General features: G+C 41.0%; 1 protein-coding gene across 1 annotated transcript; it reads right to left on the bottom strand.

The window, feature by feature from the left end:
- Positions 1-1,108: 1,108 nt before the first annotated feature.
- On the bottom strand, positions 1,109-2,041 carry LOC125531499 (probable flavin-containing monooxygenase 1). Its single transcript, XM_048695890.1, has 2 exons — positions 1,491-2,041; positions 1,109-1,374 (listed from the first exon to the last, which is right to left on the bottom strand). Exons 1-2 carry the CDS (start codon positions 1,965-1,967, stop codon positions 1,126-1,128), a joined length of 726 nt encoding a protein of 241 aa, XP_048551847.1. The 5' UTR covers positions 1,968-2,041; the 3' UTR covers positions 1,109-1,125.
- Positions 2,042-13,987: the final 11,946 nt, after the last annotated feature.

The following is a 13,987-nucleotide window of genomic DNA, read 5'->3' as shown; positions in this document are numbered from 1 at the left end:
TGATGGAGGCCGACGGTTAGGGCGAGGCAGGTGAACAGTGTCGCGAGGAAGAAGAGAGTGAGGTAGAAGATGAACAATGTGCGATCTGTTTTTTATTATTGGATGAAGACCTAACGGCTCTGTTTGAAAGTGACCGATGGACTTTTATTTTCAGGTACCTAACTTATAAGTTGGTCCTAAACCTGATAATTCCTCGGGCCGGGCTTGGCAAAGCCCGACAAAAAAATCCCAAGCCCGAGCCCAGCCCGGCCTGAAGCACATGAACAGTGGTATTTTTTAATTAAACTAGTCATTGTGTATGTGCAATGCACGTTAATTTAAAAGTATATTAAGTGCATGTGGATATTAAGTAGGATATTATTTGCGTGTTATTATGTGATTAGCATTATTTTGGCATGAAATTAACCGCACGCTAAACGTGTTGAGCACTCGACATTGAAGCAGTCTAGGTCGTTGGATTGACATAATTTGATGGCCGAGATTAATTGGATCTACCCCTGTGGGTCTTTTTATATTGGTATAGATAAATCATATTTGGGATATTTTATTAATTTATTATACCTATATTTCAAATAAAATATATATATAGTCATTTCAGGCTTTTTTCGGGCTAGGCTTCGAGCGAGAAACTGGAGCCTAAGCCCGGCCCGAATGTCGGGCTTCAGGTTCGGGCCGGGTTGTCCATGAACAGGTATAGTTGGTCTTGGTCCCAACCAAAAAAAAGCAAAGCAAACACAATCAGTTAATCGACCGATCCATGTTTTAGGAGATGAGTAAAGTGCATTTTCATCCCTCAACTTATCAAGAAATGTGGTTTTTGTCCCTGAATTTTTTTAGTGCAACCTCCCAACTCTCAAGTCTTTGACAGTGACCTTCCTTGGTCAAACGTGATTTTAACTTGATGTGGCACAGTTTTGTCCACATCTTAGTGCAGCCTTCCTGCCCCAACACTTAATATCGAATAGTAGATTCCTCGGCCAAGACCTGGTTTACTCTTAATTAGGAGAATTGGGACAAAATTTACTCTTAAGAGAATTTTCATAAGTTGAGGGATAACAAAATGCACTTCTCTTAGGAGAATTTGGACACACAGTAGAAGCTATAGCTAACTATGGGAGTGTGCTTTTACGCACCTTGGTTTGCCTGAACACATTCGTTGGCTAGATCGATAGCGCTCTTCTTGTACCCAACCACCACAACCTTCTTGCCTCGCATCAGTTCAACGGTCTCCTCCTTGCTCAGCTTGCAGTAGTCCAGCGAGTGCATCACCGTCCCCTTGAACACCTCCGGCCCCTTTCCCGGCGGGAACACCGGCATCCGCGGCACGTCGCCGTACTTCCCCGTGCACATCACCACGAACTCGAACTTGTAATACTGCACATTCCCGTCATAAAATATGCGCGTGAGGTCGATTGAATTTATGACAACACGGTGCACAGTATGTAAAAGCAATCTTGCAAAGCAAGCACACAAAGTATATATGGTAGTACCTGAACAGTGTCGGAGCCGCCGGTGGCGACGCCGACCTCCCACGTGGGCTTGCCCCGGAGCGGAGCCTTGCTGGTGCCGCTCCACTGCTCGGTGAACCCGGCCTCGACGCCGCCGAGGAACTTGATGTCCACCACCTTGGACCCGAACGAGATGTAGCGCCAGAGATCGAACTCGTCGGCGTAGCCCTCGAGGTAGTCGACGACCTCGGTGTGGGTCGGGAACGCGGGGTCGTCTCGGTTGCGCCATGAGTAGTCGGAAAACTCGTAGTTCGCGCGTGGCGTCTGGAGCCGCGTGGTGCGGTACACGCAGTGCTTCCACACCCCGCCCACGGACGGCGTCGCCTCGAACACCACGGGGTCGTAGGCCGCCAACTGTTTGGCGGCCGCGAGCCCGCTCATCCCGCTGCCGATGATGGCCACACGGGACACCGTGGGCACGGCCTCCCTCGTGGCCCGTGCTGCTTGCCCTTGTGCCATGGCCCTTGACGACTCGAGGTGATGGATGGAGCTCTGGCTGTGTGTGTGATGAACTTGTGATCGATTGATGTGTGTGCAAGAGAGAACTGCTTGTTGGTGTCGATAAGAAGAAGGCTTGAGGGTATTTATAGGGATCTTGCTTTGCATAAAGGAAGCACTAGGCCCCTGCATGTCAGAGGAGCCGGCTCCCTGCATAGCATGCATGCGGACGGCACAAGGAAAGTGCTGCTACACCGTGACAGAAATTAGAGTCCCAACGCAAAGTCATGATCACACCTTCCCTAGACCAGGGGCGTACAGACTCATGGATACCATGCAGCGGCGTCTACTGGTTGAACGATGCGGCGCCTTGCTCTCTGCCCACGCCATAGGAATCTGCATGAAACGAGGCATTCACGTGACTAAGAGCCTGTTTGGTTCATGGCTAACTTTGCCACAACTAAGCTTAGGCAAAATGTGGCTGCCACAAAAAATGTGGCTTATAAAATGAACACCATAAGTGTGACAAGATTTGACAAAAAGTTAAGCCTATGACATGTGGACCAAGTGGCTAGAAAAATGTGGTAAGCCACAAATGTGACAATAAACCAAACACATGTCTAAGCTATTGTGGCACGATTAAGATTAGGCGTGGCAAGCTTAGGCTACAAACCAAATGACCCTCAAGTCTTACTATTTCTCTCCATTGCATGCTTGGGAAAAATTAACCGCCTATCAGAAAAAAAAAATGGCCTGGGGTACAGCCCACTCCTAACCCTCTACCGTAGCGGTCGAGCAGAGGTGAAGAATGTCGACGAGGAAAGCGAGAGCTATTTTTTGTTTCACGCGAGTCGGCAGCTTCTCTTGCCCGAAGGAATAGCTTTTTCACATAGCAACAAGGCCTTCCCATTTCTGCCTTTTTTATTGCTCGCTTGCTCATGATCACTTTGCTGGTTCGAATGTGGGTTTATTTGTTTTTTTTCCTCTTTTCGGTTTCTTTCTTTCTTTGTCGGTTTTCTTTGTTTTTTCTTGTTTTTCACCAGTTTTCTTAGTTTCTTTATCATTTTTCATTTGTTTTTCATTTGATTTATTTATGCTTCTTTCTTGGTTTTCATTGGTGCTTTGTTTTTTTATCTTTCTTGTATTCATCGGTTTTCTTTGTTTCTTTTCGGTTTTCGCTGCTTTCCATGCTTTTTGCAATGGTTTCCTCTAGCATTTTTATTTTAATTCTTTAGTTTATTTCCTTTGTTTCTTTTTTGGTTTTCGTTGTTTTCTTTGTTTTTCTTTTGTTCATATGAAAAATGTTGATCTTGTTAAACCTGTACATAAAAATGTACACCGTAAATCAAATAAAAGTAGACACAACAAGAATTAAAAGTTAATTACGTATTTAAAAAACATTAAACATGTATATTGTGTTTGAAAAAAAGTTTAGTGCCATAAAAAATGTCAACATATGATCAACGTTTGATTATAAACATTAAGAAAATTTAAATACAAGATCAAAATTTAAATACACATTTAAAAACATATATTATCAACATTTGTTTCATACACATTGTATAATTTCTCTATGCCTTTTTCATATACATGGAAAACATTTTTATTTACTCATTTAAAATTTTAAAGTGCTTGATTAACATTTTCAAATACTCAATTAACATTTTAAATGTTTTATGTACCCATTAAAATTTTAAATGCTTGATTAAAAAATTTCAAATTTTTTATGTACATTTTTTGATATATATACTTATTATTGTAAATTATAAAAAAAATAAAAAATGAAGCAGAAAACAAAAATAAAAAAATGTGGGAAAGCAGAAAAATGAAGTTGTGGCCTCCCACGTGCGTGGGCCAGCCCAATCTGGGGATCGCCTTCCGGCGAGGCTGCGCTCTGTCCCGCGTGAATCGAGACTATAAACGCCTGACGGGGAGGGAACTCCTATGTGACGCATTCTGCGTCAACTAGGTGCGGCTTCGCACAGGAGCAGCTGACTGGCGGGCTTTGTGGGCCGCGAGGCGCGCGCTTCCCTGGTTTTGAACTGTTTCTACCGCTTCGTTGATTCTGCTTCGCGAAGCTGTTCCACTGATTGTTGTCCCGGCTGTTTTTCACTGTTTCTTCTGTTTCTACTGTTTCTTCTGTTTTCCTTGTATAAACTAAACAATGGTACAGTTTCAACTGTTTCCCAAAGAAACATGAAAGACAAAAACCTTGAATTTACTAACAATGGTTGTAGGTTCCATTTTTATGAAACCAGGTGCTGTTCCTATTGATTCAACTAGTTTTTAATTATTAAAAAACATGAAATTTCATTTTACATTTATTACAAAGTGGTACTTCTAAAACTGTCATAAAAGTGGTAAGCTTACATCTTGATGAAATTGAGTGATGATAGTATCACCAAGGCGTCATGAAAGACAAAAAAAAGTACATGTTTTACTGCTCGTTTTCATAACTGTTTCAGCTGTTTTCAGACATTGTTTACAGTTGAAGTTGTTGGAAGAAACTATCACTAGATCAGCAAGAGAAAAAAAAGATAGCTCTATCGGTAAGGAAACATTTTTCCCATGAAAGTATTCCTTTGAGTTGAATCTTGCAGTGCACTTCCCTTGAAGGTGACAGTATTAATGAGACCCTTGAGAATAGAAAGAAGAATTAGAAGAAACATATACGCGATTAGAAGAAATTAATTTCACTGTTCGGTATGAAAGAACAGAACAGGCTCTAAGAAAATAACATCTCTTTTGTTTCCATAGAAGAGAAAAAAATAGAGAACTTACATGTCTCTGCAGGAAAGAAGTTACTAACGGCAGCTGAATTTCATTGTCCTTGCATGTTACAATCTCAAAAAGAAATTTCTGACGTAGAGCTTGTAAATCATCCTACAGTATTTTAACATGTGAACAAATTTTTGGAATATTTTTTGACATAGAGCTTGTAAATTTCATTGTTCACATATTTTTTGGAATATGTGATCAAATTTCGGAAACAGGAACAATTTTTTGAATTAGTAAAAAAAATAAACTTGTGGACAATTTTTTGAATTTGTAAACAAATTTGGAAACATGAACATTTTTTGGACATGTGAACAAATTTTATGAAAACCGAAAAGTTTGAATTTCCCAAACATTTTTCGGAAATTGAACATTTTTGGAGTTTGTGAACATTTTTATGAAGCATGAACGATTTTTGAATCTTGAGAACAAATTTGGAAGCGCGGATTATTTTTTGAAGCACGAACATTTTTTGAACCTTGAGAACAAATTTTGAAACGAAGAACAATTTTGAAAAATCCTGAAAAAATTTGGAAGCATGAACAATTTTGTAAAGCACGAACATTTTTTGTTTCTTGGGAACATATTTTAAAATAGAGAACAATTTTGAAAAATTCCAAACAAATTTGGAAGTGCGAACATTTTTGAGAAACGCTATTTTTGAGAAAAAAAACATGAAGGTTGTATGAAACAGCGAACACTTTTAGAAATTGAGAACAAAATTTGTAAAAACTCAACAATTCGAAAAATGCAAACAATTTTTGGAAATGGGAACATTTTTGTAAAGTCTCCCAAAACCCGAACATTTTTCAAATTCGAAAACAAATTTTGGATACTTGAACATTTTTTAAAACTTGGAACATTTTTTGAAACTCCCGAACAAAACTTGAACACATGAACAGTTTTTAAAACTTGCGTACATTTTTTCGAAACTCCCGGACAAAAATTGAAGCATGAACATTTTTTGCAATTTGCGAACAATTTTTTAAATGGAAACATTTATGAAAACTCGCAGCAAAATTTGAAAACATGAACATTTTTTGGATTTGGTGAACAAATTTTGAAATTGGATTATTTTTTGAAACTCCCAAACATAACTTGAAACATGAACAAAAAGAAAATAAAAAGAAAAGAAAAAGGAATTGAAAGATGAAATAAAGAAACAGAAAAACGAAGAAAGAAAAAGAGAAAGAAAAAACTATAAAGAAAAAGCAAACAGAAAAAACCAGTGAAAACCCGGTTCAAGAACCTTCCAGAAGGTTCCCAAAACCGTTCAGGAACCCTCCAGAAGGTTCCCAAAACCGGGACGCTGTAGCGCTTGTGCTATCTCGTGACTGGGCCGGCCCATCTTGATCGCTAGTCGCTCGCTTCTCTGTGCGAAGCCTCGACAACTGGACGCAGCGAGCGTCCAATAGGGTTTTCCTGACGGGGACTCTCTTTATTCTTGGAGAAGTGCGCATGGCAACGTCGACGGCCGTAGCCAAACCTTGGCCCAATAACCACTAGGCCGAGCTCACTTCGTTGCCTATTACGAGGAAACAGTGCCATTTGATCCTTCTTTTAGTACACCATCAACATATACTCTCTCTTTTCCTAAATATAAGTCTTTTTAGAGGTTTCAATATGAACTACATACGGATGTATACAAATGTATTTTAGAGTGTAGATTCACCATTTTACTTTGTATGTAGTCTATATTGGAATCTTTAAAAGGACTTATATTTAGGAATAGAGGGAGTATTTATACCTAGTATATATTATTTAATTGTAAAATGCCAGACAATGAACCGATGAACCGACAGTCCGATTGGTGGAAACTTGAACCGATAGGCTCATCGGGTCGGTCATCGGTCCAGTTGTTTAAACTATGCCCACTAGATGACTGGTTGATGAGTTGACCATTGACTTTGAAAAAAACTTTACAACTTTTATAAAAAGATCATAGTTTTGAAAAGGAATAAAAAACAATTCGAAATCATCGTGAACTTGAAAAAAGTTTGTACAAATTTAAAAAAGTCGCAAAAATGAAAAACATTCACGAATTTGAGAAAAGTTCATGAATTTGAAAAAGAGATAACGAATTTTGAAAAAATAGCAAAACTTAAAAGTTCATCAAATTTGAAAAAAAGATTGTGAATTTTAAAAAATGTTCACGGGCTAAAAAATTACGAATTTGAAAAAAGTTCAGGAATTTGGATAAAATTCCAGGAATCCAAAAATTGTTCACAAAAAAGGGCGAAAAAGGAAAAAAATAGAAAGAGGAAAACCAAAAAAGAAGAAACTGAATAAAAAACCGATAGAACAAATCAATAAGGAAAAAGTAGGACAATAATAAACCGGGGTATATGAGCCGGCAACTACTAACCTAGCATACGTGGGGAGTTTGCACCCTATAAGAAAAAGCGGTTAACCAGCGCTTAAGGCACCAAATTGGGATTAACCAAAAGGGACTGACATCGCTTACGAGAAAGAGACGCAAAGGAAAACCCTACCCTATCGTGTGCCAGGCAGTCACAGTCCACCGCCGTGCCCCGTCCGACCATCCTTCTTGATTTTCGGCCTGCCCAGCCGGGCGCCGGTCACCTCTGTGTGGCATTGGCCAACGAATAATGCTCCTATAGTCTCCTCTAACTCCTCGGTTCCTTGCTTCCCCAGAACCCAGGTGCCCCTGCAGGATACAGCTTGCTACTCTCGTAGGAGCCGTTGAGTTTCCCCATAGAGGTAGGGTGAAGTAGATAGCAAAGTTTTCCTCAATTAAGAACCAAGGTTTATCGAATCAGTAGGAGCGTATAAACTAACAAGTTAAGCAGCACCTGCACACAAACAAAATAAACTTGCACCCAACGTGGCAAGGGGGTTGTCAAGCCCCTTGTCTTGCTAGTTACAAGATTAAAACTAATAGAGATACATAGTAGTGGTAAAGTGATATGGTAAATAAAAAGAGGCAAATAAAAAAACTATTTTGTAGAAGTTTGTATTGATGGAGAATAAACCCGGGGGCCAAAGGTTCACTAGTGGCATTTCTCTCTCAAAAATAGGCGAATGACATGGTAAATAAATTACAGTTGGGCAATTTAAAAGATTGCAATATTTATGACTATGATCATTTATTGCATAATCTCATATAGGCATTACATCTGTGATATGTAGACTGTAAATCCAACTGCAACTATTACTAATACTCCACCCGAAAACCGCTATTCATCATGCATCTCAAGGTATTAAGTTCGCAAGAAATAGAGTATCACAATAAGCAAGATGACATAATGTTGACAAGAAGAAGTCAATCAATATGACAAAACCCCGTCGTTTTATCCTTAGTGGCAACAATACAAAACATGTCTTGGCCCTTATTGTCACTGGGTTAGAGCACCACAAGATTGAACCCACTACAAAGCACTACTCCTGCCGAAGATAAATCAATTGAACTTGGCCAAATAAAATATATAGATCATGGAGCATTATAAATCTATTTAATTATGCAACAAGAAAAGTCAAATAGATTCAACTGAAATCAATAAACAATCTAATCATAAAGTGACAATTCATCATGTCCCAACAAGCATGGTACTGAAGATCCAAAAGTGAGAGATAGAGAGAGAACCATCTAGCTAGTACCATGGACCCGTAGGTCCTAAAGGAACTACTCACACATGGTCATAGAGGCAACCATGCTGATGAAGAGGCCTCCAGCAATGGCTTCCCCAATTCGGCAGGGCTCTGAAACAGGGCTCTAGATAGGTTCTCTTCGGAACAGAGGCTTGCGATGGCAATAAAGTTCTTCTGGAGGCGCAACAGATGGTTTCAATATTTATAGGGAATTTTAGTGATGGAATCAAGTCAAGGCGGAATCTATGGGCCCCACATGGACGAGGTGTGTGACCATCCAGTGGTCGCACCACCTGTTTGTGTGGGCCCCTCGTGGCTTGTCTTGACTCCTCTCGAAGCTTCCTGTGTTTCTTGTTGCCCAAAAAAATCGTGTTAAATCGGCAATGTATTTTGACCTCCGTAGATATTGATTTCCTATGAAACAAAAAAAGTAGAATGCAGGAACTTGCACCGGGCACTAAATTAATAGGTTAGTCCATAAAAGTAGTATAAATTTCTATAAAAGTATATAAAATGATAATATAATAGCATGAACCAATCAGAAATTATACATATGCTTGAGACATATCAACATCCCCAAGCTTAATTCATGCTAGTCCTCGAGTAGATAAATGGTCAAAAAGATAATTTTTGAAGTTGAATGCTATCTAACATGATCTTGATCAAATGATGTAACAATGATGTGAACTCATGAAAAAAGTGATTCAAGGTAATAACCTTATAATTGATAACAGGCCAGTAACATCAAAATGTGTAAAAAAATACTATTGCTTTTCATGGATTAATGCTTTCATGTAATACCAATTAATACTGATGATGTCATATAGATGTCACCAATCACTCAAGGCTTTATCATATCCAAACATCTTCCCATAACACAACCAAGTGCTTCAGTCAAATAACCGAATCCGTGACGAGCTCTGTTCAACTACTTAGCACTTCTCTTAATGCTTAATTCACAAGCCTTGGTTTTATTACTTAGGATGGCAAAGAGAATGATGATGATTTTTTAATGGGAGGACAAAAAGGTATAAGAAATTCTCACATCAATGCAACTTGATCGATAGGCAATGGAGAGGCCTTACAATCGATATCAATGTGAGGAGTAGGGATTGCCATGCAACATATGCACTAGAGCTATAAGTATATGAAATCTCTTTAATGCAATTAAGTGGGTGTGCATCCAAATTTCTTGCTTATGAAAAACTCTAGCATTTGAGGAAGCTCGTCATTGGATTATACAAACAAAGTTTTATAATGGAAAAACCACACTACCATATAGAAATGAAAATCATGAAAACTCTCTACATGAAGTACATGGTGCTACTTTAAAGCACAAGTGTGGTAAAAGGATAGTAGTGTGGCCCCCTCTCATTTTCTCTCATGTTTTGATGAGCTCTTTTTGGCCACTTTTTTATAGCTCACTAGTAGGGGCACACTCTAGAATGCATCACACTTTTATTTACTTACAACTCTGAAAATGATGACTACATATGAATTCCTCTGGCAGTATACTAGGATGTGCAATGATCTAGCATAACATGTATAATAACGATGAATAGTAGCTTTGCCACAAATATCATGTCAGCTCTATATGATCATGCAAAGCAAAATGACAATGAATGATCAAGTCATGAATAGTAACAATGCAAGTTGCATAGCAATATATCTCGGAATGACTATGAAAATGTCATAATAGGTAGGTATGATGGTTGTATTGAGGAAGATATAATATGGTTATGTGTGAGAGAGCGAATCATCTCATGGGGATTGGATGCACCGGGGATGTATGAGCCATGTCTCGAGGTGAGAATGGGCAATGCACGGTACCGAAGAGCCTAACAAAATATGGATAGGTGGAAGTGCTTGAAAGACCACAACTCATAAACCAAACTCAGTAAGACTTGATAGTTTACGCCATGTGAACCACAAGACCGATTACTCCATGGGTGAGTTTGATGAACCAAAGTCCGCTACGCTTCCTGGCCCATTCTACAAGGCGTTTACTTACAATGTTCTTTAACTTACACCCTTCATAATTAGGTTCACTTAAAAGACCACAAGTATTAACATGTATGATCTTATGACACCTTTTCACTACTTCGCGCAAGTCCTTAAGGCTACACATAAATAAATTACACACACCTTATCTCAAAATTATTGCAAAGAACCTAATTATCAATTTCAATTGATCTACAAGTTCATGCAAGTTTTTATTATACCACTTCTACATACATATTATTTTTAGGACCAATATAACATTCATGAAAATTACCCATTACTATTCAACTCTCTAAAAAGATGTAAGTGAGGCAAGAGAGTCCTAATATTTTGTACAAGTGAAGTGTAAGAGAAAATTCTATAAAAGCGTCAACTCAAATAGATATAAGTGAAGATCAATGAGCATTCTATAAATAATAGACCAATGTGTGTCTTTCTAGAAGTGTGACCACAACCAGAACATGATGATTGTAATGACCAGCAAACAAACCTAAAAGAAAACAAAAAATACGCTTCAAACAAAGCACATATCATGTGAACAAATAAAAACTTAGGTCCAACTGAGACATACCAATAATTGTTGATGACTACAGATGAGGTGCTTTCCAGGGCATCCTTAAGATTAGACGCTTGAGTCTTATTGGGTATCACCCTGTGGTGCCTTGGACATCCCCAATCTTAGGCCCTTGCTGCTCTTTTTTCATCTCATATCGATGTCTCTCCTCGATCTTAAAAATACTTCATCCACACAAAAGTTAACAAAACTCGTGAGATAGGTTAGTACATATAAAATACAACCATTTTATTAAGCAAGTAGTCAACATGTCTTAGATTGAGTACAAGCTCGCAAGTAGAGTCAAGATGAAGGAAAAAAAAGTGCCACAACAGGCCACGTGAAGGAGCCGCTCGATCAAGGAGGAGCTGCCGACCGCGACTGCCAAGGCGCGTGACCGTATCCTTCAATACCTCGGAGGTGGCGGTTATGGCGGTGCCTCCGGCTCTTGAGCCGTGGTGTCTGAGGCGGAGCGCACGACGCGACAGAAGGCGAGGTACGACAGGCGCAATGTCAGTCGCCGCTCCCTGTTAGCCAATACGGACGTGGCACCAGTATAGGTCCGGAATGACCCGGAGCTCGCTGCAGCATGGCCACTCGACCGCTTCGTCAGCACCGCGGAGACGGGTGCCAGGCGCCGCCGTCGCCTTGCCGGCGAGAAATGGTCGCTTAGCGACTGCTTCGCCGACGCCGGCAAGGGCAAGGCCGCTCCCAGGGCGTCGTCGGCAGGGGTCAAGCCGGCCCTCCGCACCACGCAACAGGAGGCGGAGCGGCTCCTTCACGAGCGCCAAGCAGCCACCGGACAAGGCTGTCGCGGCCCTCCGGCATCCTTGCACTGTTGGAGGGACAACGACAACGATGATGACGACGATGGCGGCAGGACAAGGTGGTTGCCCGATATAGGGTCTAAAAATCATTTGTTTATGTCCAAACTTCAATGTAATCTGTCGTGTTTGCATGACTTCGTTTGGTTTTTCAAAAAAATGTTTAAAATATATGCGGATAATGTTGGATGGCCGTTTCACACATCCATATTCGCGGACTGGTCCCTTATACAAGGATGAATGCGGGAGGAAATTTATGGAACGCCCTTAAAGATGCCCTCGTAATGCATCCGGGTTGTAACATGTATATGCCTATTCTTCGCCGGTCTTCAATCGTCAGAATTCAACAGAGGTAGGCCCCTCGAAAAAGATTCAAGCTAAGAGATCCAGAAAATCTGCAGAACGCCACGAGCATGCATTAATTCACATAAAACTTTGAATTTCTTCTGCAGGACCAACCAACTAGACCGTGGAATATAGAGGGAACGCGAACGACGTACATATCGTGAGCGCGACCAGATCAGTGACAGGTCATCTATGAGCACTAGCTTCCAGCTGACTATATATATTGGACTAAAATCACTAAACTAGTACGCTTTGTTCATATCTCAGCAACCCTTTCTTGGCTACTTTAATCTAGTCAACTAGTAGCCCACTACTGAGTAATTAACACAGTACAAATTACTGGATATGCAAATAAGCAAGTAGTTATGTATACGTTTATCTAACAGGAAACAAGTTAGCTGTTGCAGTCTTGCATACATGGGTTTTGACGAGGTCAAGCGATCCGCGTATGATCGGAAGTTAGCATTGATCAAAGATTGTATATTCTCTAGCTGTGGTACAGGTCCAGTGTTCAATTCGCAGCTATTTCCATAAACGCTACAGTTTTGGTGGTTGCTGCTTGCTGCTTGCAGAAATTAAACGATCGTGATGGGTGGTTGTACGAGACGATAATGGAGGAGAATATACATCGTGCAAGTTGTGTATGATGGGTGGTATGTATGTCACATATTTTTTTTTTCGTCAATCGGAACCAACCATGAGGCTTTGCGGGAGTCTCGACAGCAACTACGTAGGACTCCGACACCTCCAGTCCACCCCAAACCTCTACACCCCGCCTTCATCCTTTCATCTGTCTATGCATTCGTTTGCTGTCTTGTCGACGCTGCCGCTCCACCATCCCGGCCGCCCCGACATACCCTTTTCGAAACTCCACGACTCCGTCACCTCCACCACTACACCCGGGCTCCATAGCGGTTGTCCTCCGCCGCCGGTCCACACCTCTCCGCCGTCCGCTTCACATGTACCATCCGTCCCCACGGTAGTCATCATGCCCCAGAAGTGTTCGGTGAAATTTACGTGCTATTTTTTGCCCCTTCTTATTTGAAGCAATGGATTCGGATATGGAGTACATATACAAGCACTATATTGAGTCATCCGACAAGGATGACTACACAGATGAGACGGTGATGATGCAAACGGTCCTTGCAGACGCGGAGTGTGCGGAATAGCATGTTCTCAATTTCAAAGGATGTTGAGAGGACATTTGAAGTTCTTCAGGCCCGTTTTGTAGTTGTTTGTGGACCTGCTACACAATGGGATCCGGAAATCTTATGGGAGGTGATAACATATTGTGTGATCATGCACAACATAATCGTGAAGGATGAGGGTGAGGATGCTGCCGTAGCTCTGGAATTCGAGAACATGTGTGAGCCTATCAAACTTCCAAAGCAGAATCCAGCCACGTTAGATGAGTCTATTCAAACACATCAACCAATTCGGCATCGAGCAATTCATGAGCAACTGAAGAAAGATTTGATTGAGGATTTGTGGGCGGTTAAAGGGGGCATCTAGTACATATGTGCTAGTTGAGTTCAAGTTTAAACTACTATAATTTGAATACTTTGTTGGATTGTAGTACTGAAATTAGAAGTATTGCTGCATTTGAACATCGTTTAGCTAAACTGAAACTTCATATCCAGTTACTTTGAGCATGCAGACTTAAATAAATGGGGCGTATATATGCGGCTATAGTTGGATGACCGGCTCACACATCAGTTTCCACGGACTGGTCTCCCCAATCCGCGGATGGGCGGTGTTCGATTTAGGGGTCGGCGTTCTGAGAACCAGGGTACCCAGACTTGCCTGCCTGCGGCCCACGGCATGGCTCCATCGACGGCCTGGTACAACCCATCTTTAGCTTCGGCAAGACAAGACCCTCGCGAGACGAACGACACCAAGACCTCCGGAGGGAGCAACCTCCCCAGGTGGCCTCC

This window comes from Triticum urartu, unplaced genomic scaffold, assembly GCF_003073215.2.
Source record: "Triticum urartu cultivar G1812 unplaced genomic scaffold, Tu2.1 TuUngrouped_contig_7272, whole genome shotgun sequence".
Classification (NCBI taxonomy): Eukaryota; Viridiplantae; Streptophyta; class Magnoliopsida; order Poales; family Poaceae; genus Triticum; species Triticum urartu.
The sequence above is the reverse complement of the archived record's forward strand: the minus strand, read 5'-3'. Positions and strand labels throughout refer to the sequence as shown.

What these genes read in the sequence shown, in the direction of transcription:
- LOC125531499 (XM_048695890.1), bottom strand. Translation starts at nt 1,967, where the DNA reads ATGGCACAAGGGCAAGCAGCACGGGCCACGAGGGAGGCCGTGCCCACG. An exon ending in GCGGCTCCGACACTGTTCAG is followed by an intron (nt 1,375 to 1,490) that starts GTACTACCATAT and finishes GGGAATGTGCAG; the next exon opens with TATTACAAGTTCGAGTTCGT.